A 26,186-nucleotide genomic window follows, 5' to 3' on the forward strand; every position below is an offset into this window, starting at 1 on the left:
GCAGTACTGTCGAAGGTTGGGTGGACCAATGGGACACTCTGCTGGTCCCCAGCATCAGAAGGGCCCAAACAAGTCGACTTCATCTACCCAAGTTTGGAGGAATTTTAAAAACCAGAAGGCAAACATGATGATAAGATACTCTGCCCAGAATCACCTGGGATATTGGTTAAGCAGATTAATCAAGGTAAAGAGTGAAGGAGAGGACACAGTCTTCTGGTCCTACCTGGTGGGGACCCAAGGCCATATGTACATGTGTGGGTAACATGACCAGGGAGGAGTGGGAGAGAGACTTTCCTGGGATTCACTGACACAGGCGCCCAGAGCACTGTGATTTGAAACCTGTTGGTGAAATGTTAATGGCTGCTAAATTTAGATTGGGAGGATGTGGAGAGGCAAAGGCTGATGGGATTAAGTGAAAGTGTAGGTGAAAATTGGGATTTTTGAGCAACGTTTATGTGAGGTGGTCAAGTCTCCTTTACTGAGTGTATTATTGGGATGGACACCATTGGGATGGGTATTACATCTAACTGGGGATTGGTTCCTCTACTGAACATTGTAAACAGAAAGCATGGAAGTACACCCTCAGGCTTGTCTTAATTGGACGCACTAAAAGAGAACCAATAGAACATGAGTAGGTAATTAAAACAATATAGAATAGTTTGGTGGGCAAAAGGGGATGACCACTTAAATTAATGACATGTTAGAAGCTGGAGTGCTGGTACCAATGACTTCCCCGCCCAATAGCCCTGTGTAGCCCTTGGCAAAGGCTTGTAGCTCATGGAGGCTAACAAGAGATGACTGCGGTTTGGATCGGCCGTAACTCAGCAGTTCTGGACGCGGCTTCAACCGTGCAAAGAAGTAGAGCCGGCTAAATGAGACTGGGACGTAGCAACTCTTTCTGCAGACAGGTTCTTCTCCATCTCAGTCTTGGAAGAGGGCCAAGCGTCGTTCATCTTCACATGGGGAAGATCTCTGTTTGTTTACTGTGCTGTCACGGGTTATTTTAACTCCTCAACTTACTGTCATCATTTGGTCAGAAGGGATTTGGGCTTGATGTGGGTTTCCAGTGCAGTAAGACACCATATTGATGACGTTATGATTGAATTGAATATATATGGTGAATCACATAACTGAGGCTGGGCTAATAAATCTAGTGAAAGTCCAAGGACCAGCCCTAATGATAAAATTCTTTGGAGTAACGTGGGCAGGAGCCATCCGGGATATTCTACAAGAGACTAAAATTAAACTGCTGTTGCTCTCCCCTAGGCCCAAACCAGAAGCGCTGTGTTTGGTTGGTTTATTTGGATTTGGGAGAACACTGTTCCACCTCTGGGAATATCGCTAGCTGCCATGCACGAGGCTACCTAAAAGAAAGCTGTATTTGTGTGGAGAGGCAAACAAAAGCAGGTCATGTCTGAGTTTTAAAAAGCTGTAAGTCTCTTAACACCTTTGGGTCCTTGTGATTGCAGATTTCAGGGCTGTGATGGTTCCAAGAAACATCATTGATGTTCAGTTTGCTTACCTTTTCCTTGTTGTTAGGAAGGGAATGAGGACTTCCAAGCGCTTTCCGTGTCGCAGGTAAAGGAGCTGAATTCTACATTTTATTGACTTCTAATGAATTAAAATTTAAGTTTAAATACCCACAGGTGGCTAGTGGCTGTGCATATTGGACAGTGCACTTCTAAAGTTAGTCAGTACTTCTGTCCTCATCCTGAACTGTAAGATTTACAGGGAACTTGGCTCTGATCATGCCTCTCTTTTCTCCAGTATAATTGCTGTGTGATATTTTAATCCCACATTGTGTTTAACACCCTCCCCCCATGCACAAATTAGTCATTGTCGTCATTACTTTGCACCGTTAATATTTACTTAGTTTACCAATGTATTTATTTGTCTCCAACATCCAACTACTTCCTTTTGGGCTCAATTTCTTTCTTCTTGAAGGAGATCCATTATAAGATATATTATCCATTATCAGAGATATCTATAATGGAGAAACCCTAAATTTTATTTAAAAATAGGACTATGTTATCATCACACATGATTTATATTTTAGCCGGTTTATCAATCAGCCTTTGCCAAACCACCCCAAAACTTACTTGCTTAAATTAGCACTCTTTTTTTCACTTTGTTTTCTTGTCTAATTTCTGGCATCTGGATATTTATTTTTCTTTGAATTTGGTCTCTATTTTTGTTATATTTTTTCCATCCATTTTTAAATGAGAGGGAGAAAAACACATCAGCAGGAGTTCAACTGTTGATAGAAATCTTACTATTGTCTTTAAAATCACACTATGTGATATTTTAGTGCAAATGATTGACTGAACTGGCCCAATATTTTCTTCATCTTTTTTAGGTTTTACACTAGGTAAACCGGAAAACTTGCAAAAGAGACACCTGGGGGTGGGTTTAGAAGAGTAATGATTGTATGTTATAAATGATGCTTTCAGATGATGGAATAAATGCATTTTTGTTTGAAGCTCTCATTGAATATGCAAAAAAGCTGAGCATCTAAGCTTATGTAATAATCAGTAATAATTTCTGTGAGAAAAAAAGCTCATGCAAAATTTAAGCTATATGGATTTAATCAAATATCTGAAAAACAAATATAGGAAATAGTAATAGCCCAAAATATTGTGGGATGAGGCTTGGATTTCCTAGTCTCTAATAGAGAAGGAGCTGAAATTTCTCAGGTACCATTCAGGCATTCTGCACTGGGGTTGGCATCTGCCATCACTTTTTGCATACTGCCCTGAGATACTCGCCTGCTTTCAACCAAAGTTGAGAAGAATTCAGTGTCAATATTGCCTCATTCTTTCAAATCCGATGAGCCGTGTGCAGCGTTTGTTAAGTCTACCTAGAGCTTGTAACGATGTACTTACGATGGGCGGTGATGCCCTGAGAGCCCCAAGCTTACCAGTTAGGCTTATATAAAGTAAGAAAAGAGGGAGAAACTTGTGTAAGTCCAGTGACTTTATTTGCTAAATTCAAAATTAGTGAATATAAGTAACAACATTAAAACATTTAGTTATGCATTTGGCAAACTGCACTTTGTAAAAAGAATGAAATAGCAAAAACATCGCAAAATTCAACAATAAGATGTCAATTCATGCACTTTCTGCATCGACGTTTTAGTCACTGAGTTACCAGTGCTGATGCTGGAGTCCTGAGTTTGAATAACTCAGTTTGTTGGATAAATGTTCTTGCTTGCTTGCTCATTTTAAGCATTTTTTTGGGTAAGTCTTTGGGTAATTCATGATTTATCAGTTTCTGTAGTCATTGATGCCTTTCTTGACCTACTAGTGATTTTAGTCAGCAAATAGATGACTTTTAAAAATGTTACTTTGAGACATCAGTTCAAAGGCAAACGCCATGATTTTTTTTTCCTTTGATTTAAGGAGCTCTGCCTCCTTCAGCAGGGCTCTCAGCATGACTGAGAATCCCTAACACATTCTAAGGTAAACCCGTTCCATTCTCCTGAGAGCAGTTTCAGGACTCCTAGCACTGTCCTCAGTTGCCAAGCACATCTGTTGGTCTGCTCTTAGAATTTCACAGAATTTCACGGAAACAATATCTTAACTCTCAAGGGATGAAATCCTCACTGGATGTTGTCATATTTAAAAGTTCTTTCAGTTCTCAGTTTCACCTCCTTTTTTTCTTGCGACAGAGAAACTCTCCCTTCTCCTTTTCAAGGTTTCCTCTCGTCTTGGTTCTGACGCAATCCTGAAAAGGCAACATTCCATCTATTACTTGATTTCTTCTGTATTTTTGGTGTTTCCTTTTTTCCTTCCCCTTCCAAGTACTATCTTAAAAAAAAAAAAACCAAAAAAACCCTACCCTTGACCAAAACAACTCATTTTGGCTACCAGCCAACAAAGACTTTTCTTTCATAATCAAGTTTCTGGAAATAATAAATGCTAGTTTTTGTTTATTTTTGCTTCACTACCTCACATTCAACATTATATCTTTTAAACTCAGAGTAAACGTATTGAGCAACTTTCATGTCCCAGGCTCTGAGATGTGTACAGCAGCGAGGATTCTGTGGTTCTCTTCAGAAGCTTACAATCTAGGATGGAAGAGAGATGAGTATAACTAGTTTAAAATATGGTGAGGTACACACTACAATGGCGGTAACCATGGTGTGCTACAGGAGCACCGGGGAGGGGCACCTAACCCACATAGGAGGCTCTCCTCGGGGGAGGAGACATCAGACCTGAGACCTGCTGGACAGGTAAGAATTAGGCAGATCAATGTAGTCATCATGGGATGACCAGCTGAGAGGAGGGGCTCATTCCCGGAGAAACAGTAGAGGTAAATGAGAATGCAGTGTATACATTTTTTTAAAAAGCATCATGTTGAAGTATGCCTGTGTTTGGGGGAAAGGTTAAGGCAAAGGAAGGCGAAGGAGAAGCAAGGACCAGATGATGAAAAGTCTTGTGTATTTCTGCAGCGAAATGGCGACACCGTGAAGGTGACAATGGGAGTAGCGTTATAGAAATTGTACAGTGGAAATGTTGTTTACTTGTGGTGTGAAATGGATTGTTTTCCAGTTCCAAGATGGTAGAGAGGCAAAAGGTAAGACAAGGACAATAGATCTTGAATACCTAGTAAATTTTCAGGTTAAAAAAAAAAAATAGACTAGGAGGGAGGCAATTTTTGACCAATATATTAGCTGAAAATTTCCCAGATCTTAAAAAGAAGACACATTTTTCATTTTAAATTGAAGTATAGTTGGTTTTACAACATTGTGTTAGTTTCAGATGCACAACATAGTGATTCAATATTTTTATAGAGTATATTTCATTTAAAGTTATAAAATTTTGACTATATTCCTGGTGCTGTACAATATATCCTTGTAGCTTATTTATTTTAGACATAGTAGTTTGTACCTCTTCATCGCCTACCCCTATTTTGCCCCTTCCCACTCCCCTCTCCCCACTGATAACCACTAGTTTGTTCTTTATAGTTGTGAGTCTGTTTCTGCTTTGTTAATTTCACTCATTTGTTTTGTTTTTTAGATTCCACATATAAGAAATAACATAGTGTCTTTCTCTGACTTACTGCACTAAGCATAATACCCTCTAGCTTCTTCCACATTGTTGCAAATGGCAAAATTGTGTTCTGTTTTATAACTGAGTAGTATTCCATTGTGTGTGTCTATATATGTGTATATATCTTCTTGGCCCATTCATCTGTTGATGGACACTTAAGTTGCTTCCATATCTTTGCTACTGTAAATAATGAACATCAGAGTGCATGTATCTTTTTAAATTAGTGTTCTCATTTTCTTCAGATATATACCTAGTTCTATTTTTATTTTGCTCTTAGGGACCTTCCACAGTGAAGACACAAATTCTTTGAATGCAAGTGACCACAAAGTGCCATGCAGGGCAAAAAAATAAAACCGTAAACCAAAACAAAACTTACACGGAGGTACAGTGTCATGAAATCTCACACACTTGAGGCTAAAGAGAAAATACTAACATACTCTAGCAAGAAAAACAAAATGCCTCAAGTTAATGAGATCAAAGTTATGTAAGCATTCTCAGCAGCAGAACTAGATGTGAGAAGGCAGCAACATTTTTAAGTGAATGATTTAAGTTATTTTCACTCGAGGTCAAAAGCAAACACATAAACAAAAAACCTAGAATGGCAGAGTACCAGAAATACAGGTGGAAAAAATGGACAGATTTATTAGTCAAATAATCTACAAATGGCCAAAAATTAAACTTAAATGTGCTTGGCATCACAGATAATCCAAGAAATGTATGTTAAGTAATCAAAGTGGTAGTATTTTTCATCCATTAGATTAATACCTATAATTTCCAGTTTGGGCAAGGCGCTGGAGAATATAATCTCTAGCATTTACTGAGTGTTCACTCTACCCTACCCCCAAATCCCAAATTTTTATCTATGTGACCCCATTGGATACTATTGTATTATTTGTCTCTTACAGGTGGGGAAACTGAGGGTCCTCGAGTAAATCATTTGCCCACCGTTGCACAGCTAGCAAGGAGGAGAGCTAAGGTTTCAAGGTCATATATGCTGAAGGACTTATCATGGAAGGGGTGGGAAGGAGGCACGTATGTCCATAGCAGGCCATGGAGGGGAGACAGGGAGAGATACAGGCTGACTTTTTTGCATTGCCAGCATAATGTAGGTTCAACTACACTTCCCAGCATTTAAAGGTGAGCACCAGTAGAATGAAATATCAGAAAGTTCTCACTCAGAACGCTCCAGAGGAGAGGAGGAAGAAAGAGCAAGGGGAACCTAAAACAAGGAACAGAGAAAAAACAATCAGTGTAGAAATGGAGAAATGGAAAACCACAAGAAATCTTAGAGACCACACTATCAGATGACTGGATGAAATGGACTGGCTACCCTAGGGACTTACATCCCCTTGTGGAAAGTAAAAGATTTGCAGAAGAGATGAAAAGAAAAATAAAGTATACTGTTTCAGGAGACTTTGTTATTTGAGATAACAGACTGGAGATGTGTTTTAACCCAGATTCTGTTACTTACCAGCTGTTTGAATTTGGGCAAGTTATTTAAACTCAGAATCTCACTTTTCTCATCTGTAAAATGGGGATGATTATAATAATGCTACCTCATGAGATTATCGTGTGGGTTAAATGCGTTAATATTTTTGTGTGCCTTCCACATAAGAAGTGTCCTATTTGGTTGCTCAGTAGGTACATTATGCTATAAAATCAGTGCCATTCCACTTGTGAAATCCCAGTAGGACTTTCTTTTTTTTTTTTAATTGGCAAGCTGAGACTAAAGATTGTTTAGAAGAGTGAAGACATGACTTGATCAAAAAAATGTTGAAAAGGAAGTTGAACGAGGGTGGGCTTGCTCGGTTACAATGCTGCAGAGATTACCATGCAGTAAAGGAAGAAGCCAGTATATTGAAAGAAAAGAATACAGTCCAGAAGCCAGCTCTCTCCTAGATACAAAGTTCTTCTAGGAAACAGTTACTGGAAAAAAAAAATTCCTGAATATCTGTGTACAAAATGCTAGTAGTGTTATTAAATATGGTAATCTTATATCTCCTACAGCAGACAGCAGACATACAGGAACAGCGGTCTTTTTTTTTTTTTTTAAAGCTTGACTGTCTCATGCGTTATTGAATTCCATCTGCCTCTATTTTATTAGCTGAGCAATTTCTGGGCCCATATAATTAGCCAAAAAGTAAGCATGATTGAATAAATATTGAGGGAACGAGAAGTAGGTGAGGAAGTTTCATGCAATTACCCTGGCCAGTGGGACACAGGTGAGTCTGTTTGATGTGAGAATTGCATGCGTAGCACAGTATTTCCCTTCAGCCATGTTTTCACGGAGTAATGATAATGCAGAGGAACTTAACAGACTGACAGCAAGCAGAAAGAGGGTGGCCCTTTTCACCTTTCTCCTTCCGCCAAAGACGAACTCCATGAAATACAAGAAGTTTTGGAATTGCCTTGTCTTTGACTTACCTGAAATGTTCACACACACAAAAAAGATAGAATGGCAGCTCTTACCTGTTAAAAAAAATATTTCTTGAACAATATGGAAAACAGGACATACTAAAAACCAGTGTTCGCTTATAGAGAAGGTACTTTGCTTTCTGGGACTTGCAGAAATCACAAGCCTATCTAGGTCTTGAGAATGCAGATACTTGTCTGTGACATTGCTCTAAGGATTCTCCTATTTTCCACTTCAAGAAAGATGCTGCAGGTATCTTGCATGCAGTGCAACGAGATGCAGATGAAAATTCGAAGTTCATTTTGCTACCCTTAAAAAAATACGTTGCTTCATTGCCGTCTTTCTATATCCAGGTTTTAAGAACTATATTTCAGTGGAAGGTTTTGAGTTACTTTCTGAACTGTTTGTATGTACAGCTATCATTAAAAAAATTTTTTTTTTCCTTCTCTACTTCTCTCTGCTCTGCTCCGAACTGTTTCTTTAAGAGACTGTGCTGGGGATCAACTCTCCCAAGAGGGCCTTGTTTGAAAAAGCTAATTGAGAAAGACTATGTTCCCTTTGATTTGATAGTTCCTAATGTTCTTCTGTGTTCAGCCAGCCATCTGCAACTCTGAACTCCCTGCTGAGGAACTGGCGGGGAGACAAAGAAACGGAAAACTGGAAAGAAGTCGCCATGCGACGTGAGCCAAGAGTTTTTGGCAGCCTGGCGGACTTAAGACCGTAATCCTTTTCGGAAATCATTCTGAACGGAACTATTGACAATAAACATGAAGTTAAAAGCATGATATAGTAGTGACCCAAAAGGAATGTGAGTTCTTCTCCAGGACACGCAGAGAGACCCGTGGATGAGCTGTTTCCAGATCCTTGCTCCAGCCTTCCTGAGAGTAAGTTAACCTCTAAAACTGTGGTTGTTTTGCATATGAAAATACAATGTGCACCTTCAAATAGGAAACGCCAAACATTTAGATGGAAACTATTAAATGCGGTAAGTCACTAGTCATTTTGATTTTTCAAATCATCTGAGTCTTTTATATTGTATGACTAAATAACCAGTTGGAGAACTAAGATTTTTTTCATTTTTACCCCATGACAAGCATGTTTGGACAAATAGCCTATGTTATCTAATATACTATTGGATGAATTGAAAGGAATGTAACCTTATGTTGCCTCTTTGCAAGTATGAGCTGTTTCCCAAGTTATTAAAATTACTTATTCTTTTTTGTTGATTTTCAGTTTTTCCACCAGAGGGTTTATAAACATTGGAGGATGCTCAGTTTTCTGAGTTTTAAGTTGATTTAACAGGCTTGAGAATATTTTTATCAAAAAATCTTAAGGTAATATTTTTATTGAGCTTGTTTGTCATACTAACTGTTTAAGAATTTTGATCTAAGTTGTTGTGCAATGTATCTATGCTCTGAATCTTGGGAATTCTGACTGGGAAGTGACTGGTTTTTCATAGCCAAGTTATTATTTCTAGATCACATGACTTATACCATTCAGAGCCATTTAAGCTAACTAGATATTTTATGCAACTACAGTGAATAGTATGGTTTTTTTTTTTTTCCTAATCTTTTTTTTCCTGATCAGGATGTGCAGTGGAAAAAAAATCAGTCTTAACAGTCAGAAACAGACAGCCACAATCATGGCAAATAGATCATGTTCATTGTCCTTTAGTCGTAAACATGTCCCAGCACATGTGCTCATCCACAGAAAGGAAAAAGAACAGGCCCCAGGCAACATGTTTAACCCTTTCAGATGCCGTGGTTTGCCTCAGCAGTGATTTCCTAGTTGGAAATGCTTCAGTTCGGTTTTGGTTGGGGTCTCCAGCTGTCCCCGTCGGCTCTGACGGCATTATTATCAGGAGCTCATCCACACGGCTTCTGAATCCTGACATCCATTCTTAGGTGCTTTTTACACGTGAGTGTGGTCCATGAAAGGGGCACACCACACAAGGAAGCACCAGCAACTAATTTTGTTCCAAAGCCCTTGTTCTAGACCTGGACTGACTATAGGGTCTCCTTCCTGTCTTGTCCTTAGTCCTCAGGCTCTCACACTCCTCTTTTACTGCTTGGGTTCGCTTTCTATTGCTGCCATAACAAATAACCACACACTTCACGGCTTAAAACAGATTTATCACTTCACAGTTTGGGACCTGAGTCTCACTGGACTAAACTCAGGGTGTTGGCAGGGCTGTGTTGCTTCCTGTAGGATGTAGGGAAAAGCTCTGCCTTCTGTTCTTTCACGGCTTCCAGAGGCCATGCACATTCCTCCGCTCACACCCTTCCTTCTCCATCTTCAAAGCTAGCAAAGGGTTGAGTCCTTTTAACATGGTCTTTGTCTGACCTCCACTTCCGTCTCCCTTTTCTACAGTTAAGGGCCCTTGTAATTACACTGGGTCTGCCCACATAATAGAAGATTAATTCCCTGATTTAAAGTCTGTTGGTTAGCAACCTTATGACCACCTGCTGCCTTAATTCTCCTCTGCCCTGTAATGTCATGTATTCACAAGGTTCAGAATCGTTGCCGAAACTGAGCCTCCATACCTCGCTTATGGAATTGAGACCCGGGCACAGAGTTCTGGATGAAGTCAAAGAGGAAGTTTTATTTCTTTGCCAGACAAAGGAGGTCACAGTGGGCTAACGCCTCTGAGACCACAAGCCTGCTGAGGAGGAAAGGCAGGGGGGTTTATGGTAAAAGTTTAACAGTTCAAGGGGCAGCGCTGGTTTCCATAGAGATCACATACAGGGTAACAAATGGTTGCAAAGTCGTCCATGTTTTTGCAGATGCAATGGTCCCCTTCCTTCTGTTGGGTATGATGTTTCCCTCTGGCTTTGGGACTCTCCTAATATTCTTGAGTCTGGGACGAAGGGAGCTGAGGGAGGGTGTCTGTGGAAAAGTGCTCCAGAGAAAATCTTGTGCAGTTTAAAGTCAGGTTGATATATGCTTCTAGCATTTCAGTCAGCCTGAGGCCTGGGACCTCTTGCTGCAGGCTGGGACCTCAAACAAAAGAATACAAAGAAACCACAAGGGGCTAAAAAAGAACTGCAGACATTAGTGAGTTACAGATAAGAAGATACACAAACCATCCAACTGCCTTTTCTGAGGTGTCGGGAGCTAAGGCAGGGCACTGAGCAGGACCCCTACACATGGCACCGCCAGGGGGTTGGGCCGACCACCCAAGCCCCGCTCTTCTCCAGCCCACCCTGGACGGCAAGAGCATGAGAAAAGCCATTTAAACTATTATACAATTAAGCAGTTACAAATACTGTACTGTCACCTATGATAATAGGGTCCTGCTCCGTTATAGGATTAGAACGGGACCATTTTTTTGCCTACCATGTTCCTCTTCGATTATTCCTGCCCTCTCAGACTGAGATAGCAGCAGCACAGTATTCCCTGAAATAAAACGTGGTTAGATGCTCCCTCCGGCAGTGCCCCCTGCCCGCTGAGTAGGTGGTTTTGCCATTTGAGCTCCCCACGAACGCCAGCATGGGCCAGCCCATCTATGACTTTGTTCTCGCCCCATGGGTAAGATAAGGATTTTAGGCGATGAACCAAGTAGCCAGAAGTAACCTCATTGGTAAAATGATGAAAGAGATGATAGCAACCTATGATTTCCATCCCTCTTCAATAGGAGCCCATCTCTGGCAGGGCCTCCGAATCCAGGCATCCGAATGCACAGAGCTTCAAGGGTTCTCTGTTTTTCAGGCCCTTTTTCACTGTTGCTTTTCCTGGAGGAGGGAGAGGGGGTCAGTGGGGGAACGTCTAACATGGCTGTAGGGTGAAGAAAACACTGTTTAGGCTACTTTTTTTTCCTATGCATTTTGGACTCTTAGATTCCAATTTTTTCATCTAACCCGTACTATCATCTACAGGTTAAATTTTTTGTTTATCCTCATTCTTGCAAATAGTCTTTCCAGCAGACCTGCCTTCTCTGTCTACCCAAAACTAGATGAGATGCTTGGCTGTCTTTCCCCCTTTCATGGGCTTGTTTTTCTTGGGAATTCACTTCATCAAGGGTTCCTTCCATATACTGTTTTTTTGCCAGTGCCATGGGGAATAGGATTTTAATTTTGTTAGGGTTAGGGTTGTTTTTACCATTGGTGTGAAGGTGTTTCACCTTCTATATCTCAGCCTTGGAACCGGAGAAAACAGAAGTATGGTATCCATTGCAGATTTCCTTCCCCCTGAACCTGCCTGACCTTCCATAATGCGGAATCAGACCCCATGGGTCTGTCCAGACCTTTAACACTACAGGTCATTTTAAGCAAAGAAATATCGTGTAGTTTTCAGTGCTCTCAATAATTGTAGATTAAATTAATTTTCTTGGTTATTTCTAGATTAATATGCACATTTTAGTCAGGAGAGTTGAAAAACTTCTTTGTGTATTTTCCTTAATTGGAGGCAAATTTTAATGATTTGGCTGACTTTTTATGGAGTGGGGTAATGTGTATGTGGTTTGAGGTTAAATGATATTCTAGTTCTACCACAAATGGAGGTTTCTTCAGTGTTCTTGTTTATTTTTGTCCATTTTGGTAAAATTTTCAAAGGAAATTGGGGAAATCAACTTTTTTGCATACACTTTTAAGGTAGGCTAATTGTTTTTCCATTATATACTATTTACTCCCTTCCTTCTGAACTACCCCACCCCCATCCAGTCAACTTGATTCTTAGAGACTTTTCTCTTTATACTGTAAATTCAAAAATATAATTTTTGTCATTATACTTAGTACCTGGAAAGCCTTTATGGTAAATACACATGTCTTCTCACAACCCTGAAAAATTAATTTCCATTGCACTTTTTACAATGAATTTTCTTTAAATCTATGTTCACATACTTCAAAATGTATTTTCTATAATGCATTTTTCTTGCAACTGTATTTTCTTCTTTTCAGTTATCTCTTTACCAAATACTTGACTTTTGATCGTTTCCCCCAAGATTTCATGTATTTTTTCCCTCTCTCACTGTTTTCAAATGCATTTTAATTTTCTTTTAAAATTTGGGAGGATTACAAATTTTTGTCTCTGTATTATGGAAGATTTTATGTTTTTACTGACTTCAGTGGGAATCTTAAGTCTGTTGTTTGCTTTTCATTTCTATTTCATTTCGTTTTTTCTTCTGAAATTTTATTATAGTCATTAAATGGAAGATTTAAAACCTTTTCTTCTGTATATATAATAAAATTTTCTCTTAAAAACTATATATTTTCTCTGCCTCTTGAAGGTAATCTAACTTTCCTTATGGTCTAGCATCTGGGGACTCCTGATAACAACTGCACAAAGTGGAGCCAGTGAGTAAAGAGCCTGAGTGGATCCCTCCTAGGTCTCCTCCCTGCCTGGCTGGGTGCCGGGAGAATCTCTGCTCTTACTCTGAAGGGAGAATTGATCCCTTGGCATGCTGATTAACAGTGAGATCTCCAGAACTTGGCTTTCTGGGTTAAATCCCTGGTTGTGCCAGCATTAGCAGTGTTTGGGGAGTCACTTTGCCCTTCTATGACTCAATTTCCTCATCTGTAAAATGGGGAGAAATCTCCCAAAGGTTTATTGGGGGATTAAACTAGCTAATTTTTATAAAACCCTTAGAACTACCTGGAACATAGAAAAGAGAATTAAATATAGTTAGTATGATTTTCTTTTTAATATCCTGTATTCAAGCTAATTCTAATCTCTCCTTGTTTCAGCCATAATGAACAACATGAAATGCTCTAAAATTTCAAGAGATTTTTCTACCTACTTGTCTTTGAGTTTTGTTACTGTTGGGTTTAGTGTGTGTGTGTGTGTGCGTGTGTGTGTGTGTGTTTTAATGATGGTTGGCTTGGGACTTTTCTGGACTTCATGTATAAAAGGTTGATAGAGATGGAATTAATCGTACTGTGATTTCATGGCACACAGAATGATTGATTCAAGCAAAGCTCCCATCTTGTTTAGGTTATTTATTTTCTTGAATTTACAATTCCCACTTCACACTCCACCTCCATTTCCCACTTCTGGTCACCTTTTCATTGTACTTGATGGAAAACCTTTAGTCCCTGGATGTTCTTGAAAACGCTGTATTGCAGGTAGTGTTTGTTCATACAAATGACATGGTGGTATCACTCTCAATGTTTCTTACTGTTTTTTAAAATCGGCACTATGTATTTAAGATCTCTTCATGTTGTTGAGTATATTCCAATCCATTGCTCCTGAATCCTATACAGTATTCTACAGACTGTATCCATTAAAACTTGTTTGACAGCTCCATGCTGCAATAGCCTACATCATGATGAGCATCCTTGTACGGGTCCCCTCGTGGACCGGAGCAGGAATTTCCTTGGCGCACATACCCAGGAGCAGAACTGACTGACGGCAGGATGCTGCTAAGTAGTAATGAACTGGTAATGAATCACCAAAATGGTGAAGTCTTCCCCCACTAGCAGTACATAAGGCTCCTTTATCCCCTTAGAAAACTGAACAATGCCAAGTTGTGGGACAACACTTGACTCTGGTAAGGTCTCTACTTCTTGTCAGACCAATGAGGGAACCAGTATGAATTACATGTATCTCATAATTGTTTTGATTTTTATTTCTTTCAGTGCTGAGCTTGAATGTCTCTTCATGTGTTTTTCAGCTTTTTGGCTTCCTTCTCTGCTACGCACGCAATTGGAAACGGCTGTGGTGATGTTTCTTTTTGGTTGGATTGAAAAATGTTTTCTATTCCAGACCTTCACATTTACTTCCTTTACTTTCTCCTTTTAAAATAAACAGGTCCTAATGAGTAAGAGACACCTCAGCGTGGCTCAGCAAACGCGGGCCCTTCTCCGCAAGAGTTTTCTTAAAAAATGGAGGATGAAAAGAGAGGCCCTGTTGGTACGGTTTGGAGCGTATGTCTTCTCGTATTTACAAAAGGAAAAAGTATTTTCTTGGGTAGCGCACACACTTTATCTTCATTGTTGAATGTTTCTTTTATATTCTATTTCTAATTAGCAGGCTGGATTTTTTTTTTTCAAATTCTGGACTTTGCTATTATTTCAAATAAGATTCCTTTAAAGTATATCATGATTATATGTCTTACTGGAAGCATTTTGAAAAAAATTCATATTCAGAAATTCCCTGAAAAATAAAGCCACGTCTTTATGCTGCAGAGATAACAAGTAACATCTGAACTCACTTGAATCTCATAAAGGAGTAAATACAAAAAGTCAGGAGTAAAGTCAAAGAGAGGCAGAATTTCATCCAGAATTTAAAAAAAAAAAAAACACTCAAAAGACAACAGGCAGCACTTCCACACCATCATACTATGGACAGAGATGATGTCAGTTTGAAAGAAATAACGAGCACATACGCAAACAGGAAAGGACAACGGCTTTGAACTTTTGCTTCTATTAAGATGGTGCTTTTCTTCTCATGATCAGAATGGTTACATGTGATTTGTGTGGAAAATTTAGTAAATTCAGAAAAGTGTAATAAGTAAGTTAAGATCACTTATAAAATACTGATATTTCAGTGGTATTGGTGTTTACTTCTAATCTTTTATCTCTTTTCAATATAAATATTTTATCTGCCAGTTTATCTATCTAGATCGATATAGTTGTAAAAATAGACTAACAAATATAGCTAAAATAAGATCATCTGGCGAATAAGATCTATACCTCTTTTAAAGGCCATGTGTTTAGAAGTGTAACTGGACAAAGTGTGTTCTTCCCGCTAGACTTTGAATGCATTCTGTTGCATTTCCAGATCCAGAGTGTTGCCACAATGACAAAGGCTTTTAACATTCCTTTTTTGAAGCAATATTTTGGAAGTATCTTCTTCAGCATAGAAGATAAACATATGACCTTGCTCCTGTTTGTGGAAGCTGGGTATCTATTTCATGCCACCTAATGCTTCTTTATCATTATCACTCAGGTTTCAACATAACTGTATATCCCTGGGCCGTTCATGATGCAATCCAGCCTTTAACACTTGCATTAAAGTATGATACAGTTAGGTTCTTAATTATAATTGGAATTAGTACTACAGCTCTGTCTTGATGGACAATGGCCATATTTCAAAAAGTGCAGAATAAAGAACAAAAAAACTGAGAGGGAGGGAAAAAACAGAATCCAAGCAGCATAACAGAATTAAATGGTTTAAATTGTTTGTGAGTGATTAATCTGTGGTTGGACAGCTACTGATTTGCTTTGTTTTTCTCTCATGATGTGCAGGAATGGTTTTTCTCACTTCTTCTAGTACTGTTTGCATACCTGTTTTCCTCCAGTTTACACCAAGTTAATGACTTTCATCAACTGCCTGCAGTGGATCTGGGACGTGTAGATGATTTTAATGATTCTAATTACGTTATCGCACTTGCTCCTAAATCCAAGACAACCCAGGAGATAATGAACAAAGTGGCTTCCACGCCATTTATGAAAGGTATGTTCTCTAGAAGCTCATGGTAACTTCCTTATTTGCAAAACACACAAATTCGTTTTGAGATTTCCTTGATAAACTGTGTTAAATGTTCAAGTCTCTAGATTTAATTACCAACATTGATACATGTTCCTTTTGAATATCAGGAGTTTCTTGCTCTATTTATTAGTCTCCTATTTAGGAAATTTTACATTAAAAGGGTTATCCTCACTACAGTCCATATCAGAATGAGATAGTCCAGGATTTTTCAAATGTATGTTTGTGAGAAGATTCTGGGAAGACTGGACAGTGGTGAGAGCGTGGTTTTTTAATCTCTTCAAATACGCATATGAAAACTGAGAGAGAATTTAAACAGCAAAACCAAGAAACCTTGGGCAATACTTACAACAAAACTAAGTGACAAGGTGTTTCCTTGAACCATAAAATGTCAGGGGGTGGGGAGAGAGCAAAGGGAAGCGACAGGCTGTCTGATGGACCAGGGGAGAGAATAAGAGCCCAGCAGCCCCTGCAAAGCAGAGAGGTCCAACCTGAGGACGAGAGCTAAAGACACCTTCAGTACTTGTACTGGTTGTGCAGTATTGGGATGTTATTCCAAGGCTGTTATACATGTAACGTGGGAAACGCTGAATAAGGAAGTATGGAATAGTTGAACTCTTTTACCCCTGTGTTCTTGAAACACAGGCAGAAGAAGGAAGAAAGGCGACGAAGAGATCTGGGACAGGAACTTGACAGGGTGAGGGACCCTGTCGTTCCAGGTAGCTAGGAAGCCACTGAGAATGGTTACGTGATGTCAGAGGAGTCAGCAGTCAGCGTGAAGAGACTCTCACTGGTCAGAGTTGGCTTACGCTGAGCCCCAGCAAGACTAAGTGCAGTGATTTGAAACTCACTCAACGTAGATTTAAATCCATGCTTTCATAATGATATTGAAAAAAGAAGTTTGCCTTTGAAGGAGGATAGGAAGCCAGTTCTTATGTGATAACGTCTACATAAAGGGGAAATACCAGCATTTATGCCCTGTGAACTGTACTGTTGGATAACCAAGGAGATGATGGAGAGTACTGCTTGATAAATACTTTCTACTAATAAGTGAAAAAGAAATGATGCAAAGAGAACACGACCATTTTGAAATTTCCCACTAAATTAATGGAGCCAGGCACTGAGCATCCAAGGCAGCTAGTATCTCAGAGAGAGAGTCAATCTGAAACAGAGGCTCTCTGATGAACCCACACACCACCACCCACAGTCTTGCCAAGAGGACTAGACCTGAGTTTGATTCAGCCTCTGAATGCAGCTGCCAGGTTGCAGGAGATGCAGAGGACAAAGGAGCATGTTGAATGGCACCAGGAGCCTCGATTCAGCAGAATCCAGACTGTGAGAAATTGTATGGGTTAAAAGGCCTGGGTTTGGTCAGTAACAGTCAGCCATTCATTTATCTGATATATTTTAGAACAGGCAAAGTCGTTCGAGGAAACAGTCTCCAAGTGTCACAATTTTATGCTGCTTTTGGAAGTTTGGCTATGTTGACACCATCATCAAATGGAAATGTAATTATAGTGTATACTTATAACATATATTTCCACTTTAGATGGGCCTGTGTGTACATGAATTTAAATATGCATCGACATTGCTATTATTCCAACTTCCTTGTGCTTCAAATTACCAGTTAACTAATTCATTTGGAAAGGCACAATCTATTTGTGATAAAAGTGACTGCCACACAACACTTCTGACTTTATCTGGGACATTAAAATCCCCCCACTGACCCCCTCTAAGTGTGAATCTCTTATTTAGGACCAGCACTGCCTATAGTAAAGAAATAACTTTAGCATCAAATAGCTTTAACGTAGTTGAATACGACATGCTGTCTTTGGCGCACGTGGAAATCTTCTTACTTAGCTATTCCCTTCTTTCTCGTGGCAGGAAGAACTATCATGGGGTGGCCTGATGAAAAAAGCATGGATGAGCTGGATTTAAACTATTCTACAGACGCAGTGAGAGTCATCTTTAATGATACCTTCTTGTATCATTTGAAGTTCCTCTGGGGAGATAGAATCCCCAAGATGAAGGAACACAGAGACCATTCAGGTAACTTCTTAGGAAAAAAATTTTTTTTTGCGATTATGTTATTAGCCACAAGGAAACATGTGTGATAAGAGAAATTTATGCAAACACACACAAGATAAACTCTGAATCTGTGAAGATACATGAGATTCATTCTTATTTAGTGAAGCCTCTGTTCTTAAGTAGATTTTTATTAAATTATATTTGCTATTATTCCTGTGTTACTTCTAAGTAAAAACCTAAAGAAAAGGCTCTCGCTCAGTGATTCCCAATCATCAAAAATAAGTAAATAAAATAAAAATAGTGCTTTCTTGACACAAGCAACAAAAGAGAAGAGCTCAACAAAGCATTCTTGACTAATGGAGAGAATTATCAGACTTAATGAGAAATTACTGAGCACTGGTCTTAAGAACATTAATAAAGCAGCTCTGGTGTATTCTCCTTGGGTAAACGCTACAAACCTCCCCTGAGAATTCTTACCATCCACTACATTGTTGTGGACCTGAAGTGTATTTTGGAGCATCTGAAATTTTGGTTTCTCCTGTAACTGAGACTGTCCCGTCTCATCCTAATGCGTGTCTTCTTCTTTTCCTAAAGCTCATTGTCAAGTAATGGATGAGACAATCACATGTGAAAGTTCAGTGTTCTGGGAGAAGGGCTTTGTAGCTTTTCAAGCCGCTATTAATGCTGCTATCGTAGAAGTGAGTATTGAATTAAAGGAAACTAATTGCATTGTAAATTCAGTCTTAATGGATGGTAATAGAATGGGTTGTCCTAGTCTATCATTTAATCAATTTATCCACTTAATTAATTTGGCACAATATACTGAACAAGTGCTCTATGTAAACCTTATGCTAAGCACTGAGGATCAGGAAATGAGTAGAACACACACAGGCACTTTTCTCCAGGGATATTGGGTCGTCAGGGGATAAAATTATGGATAAATAGTTACAGTTAGAGTTTAGGTTCTATCCTGGAATTGTAAATGATGTGCCAGGCAAACAACGAGGCAGAAAGTACTCTGGTGAGAAATGTCAGAGAAGACTTACCAGTTGAAGTGACATTTCTGTTGTGACTTCAAGCATGAGTAGGATTTTGTTTCAGTGCAGGTGGTAAGTAGGGTTGTCCTAAGGAATGAAGACAAAAGCCAGAGTGTTTCAGGAACTACAAGGGCACAGATCACAATGGGCATATATGGTTGAATGTGGGATGCATGTAATTTCTTATAATTGAGGGGAAATGTGTGAGGTTATAATTAGCTTAATGATAACAGTCTGTTCATTGATGTCTTCCTTAAGATCGCAACAAATCATTCAGTGATGGAAAAACTGATGTCAGTTACTGGCATAAATATGAAGATATTACCCTTCATTGCCCAAGCAGGAGTGACAACGGATTTTTTCATTTTCTTCTGCATTATTTCTTTTTCTGCATTTATATATTATTTATCAGTCAATGTTACACTAGAAAGACGATACATGAAGTCACTGATGACGATGATGGGGCTTCAAGAGTCGGCATTCTGGTAAATCACGTGGCTGTGATTCATCACGCAACATAAATAAACAGAGCAAGTTAGCTGGCTGGGCTCCCTAGACCTATAGAGCATCATATTTAAACTTGATGCTTTCATAGAGTAGCACATTATAAGTGAGTGGAGTAGATGGACCTATGGGCTTGGTGAATGAAACTTTTCTTACTTTCTTTAAATTAAAGAAAGCCTGATGCTGTAGATCATTGGAACCCAGGTCACTAACCAATACAAATGAAGACTCTTAGTCATCTGGGTACCATATCTGGGTGAACCTTCATATACGACAGCTTGAGGTTTTGTATGTCCAATGAAATATGTGTTTCAGATATTTCATTAGAAAGGGTGAGTGGTTTTGCCCCCACACTGAGTGAGTCATCACTTCTATGACACCAAAGAAAAAGAACGTTTTACGCTTTTTAAGCACAGATCTTTCCTTGGCAGAGGAATAGCGGGATGGTAGTAACACAAGCCTGGGAGGAAGGAAGCCACGGGTCATCTCCAGCTGAGCATTTAGTACCTACTACCTTGACCAAGTTACTTCATCTCTTTTTAACCTTAGTTTTCTTTCCTGTGAAACACTGGTGATGATACCTGTCTCACTGGTCATGCAGATCAAAGAAGGGAATGTACTTAAGGTGTGTTATATTGAGCTTAACAAAAATTAAACACTTGACATTAAATAGCAGTTGATAGAACTTTAGGAAGTATTACACCTGAGAGGGCAGTAAATGCAAGTTAAGAAGCCAAGGATCAAATCCCCAATTAGTGACAAAAAAATTTTAATGAGTTCAGCCAAGGGATGTTTTTGAGGCTTACATAATAGTGAAAGAGTGAGTTCTGGAGTCAGAAAGCAATGGTTAGAATTTGCCTTTTACACACTGTGATAATATTCTCAATGTTAAACAAGATATATAGAATAACTAGATATATGCCCAATAGCCTTTAAAAATGTTAGACGCTATTAAGGTGAGTAGGAAGACCCCACATTTTTCATATTGCCATTGGTGTAAACCAAAGTTATTTATTTTTCCTTCAGAGTTTTTCACTAAATTGAGTATGAAGTGGAGAAAATGGATTGTGGTTTGGTTTGGTCTAGAGTGGGAGGCTTTTTTTTTTTTTTGGTGTCTCTTTTTGTATTGAAATTGTCTAAGTCAATACTGAAGGACATTTTAGTCACTGTATTTTAAAAGATATTGCAAATGTACAAAGAGTCAGAGAAAAGTAGCCAACATGATACTTGAAAAAAATGAACCAAATATATCCAATTTGGAAGGGTTTTTAAAAAATCAGGACTCCCCCCCCAAGAAAAAGTTATGACTCATGAAAAAGAATGAAATAGTGCCATTTGCAGCAACATGGGTGGACCTAGAGATGATCATACTAAGTGCAGTAAGTCAAAGAAAAATATCACATGATATCACTTATATGTGGAATCTAAAAAAATGATACAAGTGAACTTATTTACAAAACAGAAATAGACTCAGACATTGAAAACAAACTTATGGTTACCAAAGGGGTGAAGGAGGGAGGGATACATTAGGAGATTATGATTAACAGATACACACAACTACATGTAAAAAGTAAACAACAAGGACCTACTACTGTACAGCACAGGGAACTGTATCCAATATCTTATAATAACCTATTGTGGACAATCTGAAAAAATATATATGTGTAACTGAATCACCTTGCTGTACACCCGAAACACTGTAAATCAACCATTCTTCAATTTAAAAAAAAAAGAAAGAAAAGGCTGTGACACTCTGTACAGCATATGAGTGAAATTACAGACATGTTGAGAGGTCAAAGATAGATGAACAATGTGAGGTGAGTGGAAGTGTGTTGTGCAAAGGGAATCATTACAATCCGGTGAGACTTCCCAACACATGATGGCATTTTCTACTTTAAATAGAAGAAAACTTAGTGTTCATTTTGGACCCATTATGAACAAGTTGCCATATTGAATCCATAAAATACAACATTTCATTTCATTCTCTTATTATTTTTCAGTAGGAGATAAGGAAGTTTAAAGTTTAAGGTTTTTAAGTAACTACCTCTCAGGATCATAATCATTACAATGTAGCAGAGAAAGCCTGAACCCTGATGTGGACGATGGGAGGGTTTATTCTCTTTCCCTTATGAAGCACTTTCTTCCTGATTCTTTGGAACTGATGGCAAGAAAAACTTATCTCACATCCACCTATGTATCTGTATCTATCTATGCCCTATGTCTTTGTGCGTTTCTGAATCTATAATCTATCATCTGTGTCAACAGCAAAATACAGAGTCCTTTTTTTTTTTTTTACAAAGTAAGAATGGCTTTTTATGTTTAAAAAATTAGAACAGTAATATTTTTACGGCACACAAAAATGTATATGAAATTCACATTTCAGTGTCTACAAATACACTTTCACTGGAACACAGCCGTACTCGCGTAAATGTTGTCTCTGACGGTTTTTGTGTTCCGAAGGCAGCGCTGAGTCGTCGCAACAGAGACTATGGTCTGAAAAGCCTAAAATATTTACTCTCTGGCTCTTCAGAGAAAGAGTTCACTGATTCCTGCTTCATCATCTATTTTTCCTGTCCATGTTGTCTGTGTGATTACCGAAAGAGGAAGTCCAGAACTGACAAATCAATCGTCATAAATGCCTTCCCTGAAAACATCTCCCAATTGCTCTCATTATATTATCCACTTTATTTCTTCTTTTCAAATTAGCTTCCTATTTTCCCTGTTGACTTATTTATTGCCTACCGTCCTTTGTAGAATATGACCTTCAGGGGCAGAGAAGTTTTCCGATTTATTAGCTGTTGAATTCCCTTTATTCTTGATATATGGTAAGCTTCACAAATCATTGGCTGGAAAAAAAAAGGAATGAATCAAGTGATGGAGTAACAGCCCTTTGAACTGATGCTTTGCTTCTGTGCCAGGCTCTCCTGGGGTTTGATGTACTCTGGCTTCACCTTCATTATGGCCACTTTGATGGCTCTGATTGTAAAATCCGCCCCAGTTGTCATCCTAACTGGCTTCATGGTGGTCTTCACCCTCTTCCTCCTCTATGGCATGTCTTTGGTGAGTTGGTTAATGTAATCTCTCTCTCTCTCTCTCTCTCTCTCTCTCTCTCTCTCTCTCGGGATTGTTTCTCAGAGAAATTACAAGTCATGTCTCACTGATTCTGCTCACCCTCTTCTGTTCTGTTTGCAGTATTTGAGTATTTGCATGAGACAGTATCTAAAGGTTGGGGGAAAGATGAAATATACTTTTGTGTTATGAAATTCTTTTTTATCACGACACTGATCATTCTCAGAGGATTATATACTACCTGAAGTCTTTCTCTCCTCTCAGATAATGTTAGCTTTCCTGATGAGGGTGTTGGTGAAGAAACCTTCCCTTACTGGGCTGGCTGTCTTTCTTCTTACTGTCTTTTGGGGGAGTCTGGGATTCACTGCTCTGTACAGACACCTTCCTGCATTTTTGGAATGGACCTTATGTCTTCTTAGCCCTTTTGCTTTCACTGCTGGAATGGCCCAGGTAAGAGTTAATGTAACTATTTCATCTTTTACAGAACATTTAAAACGGATTCCCTCTTCATAATTCATGCTACACGTGCTAAACATTAAAATTCCCATCCACTTTTGTAAAGATGCACTTTGAAGAGACAGGAGAGGGTTCACTTTTTCTCTCTCAGCATAATTAGGGTTTTTTTTTAGGTCTGATATAGACTGATACTCCGTCATCGGTGTGGATCAGTTTTTACTTTTATTGGGATGCTCCAATGCACATTTATCGAATTTAATGCTCAGGAAACATGACCCCTTGTCTTGTCACAAGTATTTGAAAACCAGGAATTCCCTAGAAATAAATTGTTATTCTTTGATTGGCCAGTTCTATATGAAACTGAACCTCGTCTCAGAAAAAATAAGTTATGATGTCATAATTATCAAATGCAAAGTGAAAGGTTATGTCACACATAAACTCACTGTATCTTAACTACACTAGGAAGTTACTCTTGTCTTCGGCCCAAGTGCAGAGGTACTTGCATCCCTCCGTGTTTTCACTTTCAGACATGTCCCCATCAAGAATGCCCTCCTCCTCCCCATCATAAGCCTGATGAAATCCTATAGGAAGCCCACCTCATATACCACCTCCCTTGAGTTTTCACCTCTGCCTAGAGGACCTGCCTGCTGCTGCCTGTGGGAACCCTTACCCAGCACCTGCCTTCTCCACCTTCCCAAAGTGCTTTGTAGTTACGTGGTTTCACTGCTGTATCTTCCAACAGATTAGAGCTCTGTAAAGACCAGAACTGTGTCTCATTTATCTTTTCAATCCCAGTGCCTAGCAGAAATAAGACAATGATCATTCTTAATGCTCTATTTATCTTTTTTAAAGTCCATGCATGTATCTCTTTTTTTTTTTCAGCTTACACATTTGGACTATGATAGGAACTCTAACATCCCTCTGGATTCTTCAAACAACCAGTACCTAATAATAGCAACTCTTTTCATGCTGGTTTTTGATGCTTTTCTCTATTTGGTATTGACATTATATTTTGACAAAATTTTGCCCAGAAAGTAGTAACATGATTGTGATTCAACACAATTTCATTCGCTGTATTTCTTAAATAACTGTCTGCAACATATTAAATATAAATTATCAAGAATTTTTTTCCCCAAAATTTCTAAAATGAACCTAGTGGTATTCTGTACTCTGTTTATAGAATCACTTTCTAAGATCTTTTTCTACTGTAACGATTTAGGTGGCTTCTTTTTAAAAGGAGTCGCTTGCAAGAGATTAAGGATAATTATAATGTTAGTGGTTGTTTTAGAACTAGTTAAAGAATGCTCGTGCTTGATACTGGATCTTCGAAATTTCTAAATGCTCCCCCAGTGAGTTGCATTGACGTGCCATCCTGTCTACAGTGACTATAATCCTTAAAGTGGTGACTGACCCAGTGTTTAACTGCCTCCTGTTTGTGTAGCTGAATATGGATGTCGACATTCGCCTTGGTTTTTCCTGAAATCCTCTTTCTGGTTTCAACACCAAAGGGCTGATCACGCGGCCCTTGAGAATGAGACAGATTTAGATTCTTCAACTAGCGACCCCTTTGAACCAGTGTCTCCAGAATTCCATGGGAAAGAAGCCGTTAGGTAATAAAAATATTACATGGTGTTGCAAATGGAGAATGAATCAGAGACCATAGATCTATCTGTACCCACCTACATCCCAGACTGCTACACTCGTGAAAGGCAACATCGTTCTCTATCAATGTATTTATTTAATGGAGGTACTGGGGACTGAACCCAGGACTTTGTGCATGCTAAGCATGCACTGTACCTCGGAGCTATACCCTTCCCGCTGCTTTTATAAAGCCTGCAGCACCCAGCATTTCCCGCGGGTCCCCCATCCAAATACTAACCAGGCCTAACCCTGCTTAGCTTCCCGGACCCCGCGCCTTCGGGGTGGTATGGCCACAGACTCTTCCGCAACACTCATTCTTATTCGCACTTTGTTTTCTCGCGTTGTCAGCTTTTACGTTTATATCTTATGATGTAACAACAACTGTCAATAAAGAGATCATCTTCATATTTCCATTTTCTTCATTGTCTCTTCTTTCTCTTCTTCGTGCTTTTCTCTTCCCTTTCCCTTTATGGCAGACACTCATCTGTCATAATGATCGCGGATGCTGCCTCTGGTGAGACCCCCTTCCTTCCCCCCCGCCAGGCCCCCAGAACCCGTGTGTCGGGAAGGAGCCCCCGGATTTCCCGACAGCCTCAATGACTTGATTAGTCAGTTCTCTTTCCACCTCTACAATTGGCTCAAAACATTTTCCTATTTTTTTTGCAGAATAAGAAATCTTAGGAAAGAATATGGAAGAGGAAAGCATGCAAAAGTAGAAGCTTTGAAAGGTAATGAAATAACATCGTATTTGACGTAGCGGTTTGATGTAGGGGTTGTGCCTCACTGTTGTCCTGCCTTGGTAGGGGTTAAGAACAGACGCCCCAGATATCATGGCTCTCCTTTATCTGGATACATTATGTTTTCTTCCAAGTAAATTTAAAGATCTTATAGCAATTTGGGGAAGTTGGCTGCACCACGGATATCTTAATGCGTTTGACAGAGGATAGCATATTATTTTCAACTCATCATACTTTCTAATCCTAATGCTGTGTTTATTATAGTCAGCCTATCTTTAATGACAAAACTGCTTTTATCCAAAAAAAAACCAAAACCCTGTTAATCGCATAATAATATATCATGGCAATCCTAGCCTATAAAAATGTGTATCATAGAAGATGCAGTTTTAAAAGTAAGAATTGGGGAGGGGGGTGGATTTTACTTTGAATATTGCTAACCAAATGGACACATGCAATAAGAACTTATAAAAATTTCAGAGAATGTACCAGTTACTATAGAGGCTCTGAGTGTAAATTTTCTGAAACAATGCCAGGTCTGGTATTTGACATACATGAAGGCCAGATCACTGCCCTCCTTGGTCGCAGTGGAGCTGGGAAAACCACCCTGTTAAATGCGCTCAGTGGACTGTTGGCCCCAACATTAGGTGAGAAGACAGTCATCCGACGGCAAGCACACGGGCAAATGAGTTAACTGTGCTTTTCATGAACTCATTAATTTCACTGGCTACTAGTCACACTCGGGCATTTAGTAGGAAAATTTTAGAAGTTTTAAGTTATTGTTTTACAGATTTATGTTTTATTTATTTAGGAAAATCTTTGTGGCTGA

General features: G+C 39.1%; 1 protein-coding gene across 1 annotated transcript in view; it reads left to right on the plus strand.

The window, feature by feature from the left end:
• The first annotated feature begins 3,998 nt into the window (after window positions 1-3,998).
• Window positions 3,999-26,186, plus strand: part of ABCA9 (ATP binding cassette subfamily A member 9) — a 58,086-nt gene continuing 35,898 nt past the window's right edge. The window contains 13 exon segments of the mRNA XM_032456996.1: window positions 3,999-4,575; window positions 8,059-8,449; window positions 14,209-14,310; window positions 15,648-15,855; window positions 17,773-17,937; window positions 18,511-18,614; window positions 19,212-19,438; window positions 22,376-22,517; window positions 22,791-22,976; window positions 23,865-24,030; window positions 24,424-24,592; window positions 25,290-25,351; window positions 25,894-26,004. Of these exon segments, the coding sequence (XP_032312887.1) occupies window positions 8,384-8,449; window positions 14,209-14,310; window positions 15,648-15,855; window positions 17,773-17,937; window positions 18,511-18,614; window positions 19,212-19,438; window positions 22,376-22,517; window positions 22,791-22,976; window positions 23,865-24,030; window positions 24,424-24,592; window positions 25,290-25,351; window positions 25,894-26,004 (1,708 nt within the window). The 5' untranslated portion in view covers window positions 3,999-4,575; window positions 8,059-8,383.

This window comes from Camelus ferus, chromosome 16 (assembly GCF_009834535.1).
Source record: "Camelus ferus isolate YT-003-E chromosome 16, BCGSAC_Cfer_1.0, whole genome shotgun sequence".
NCBI classification, from domain to species: Eukaryota; Metazoa; Chordata; class Mammalia; order Artiodactyla; family Camelidae; genus Camelus; species Camelus ferus.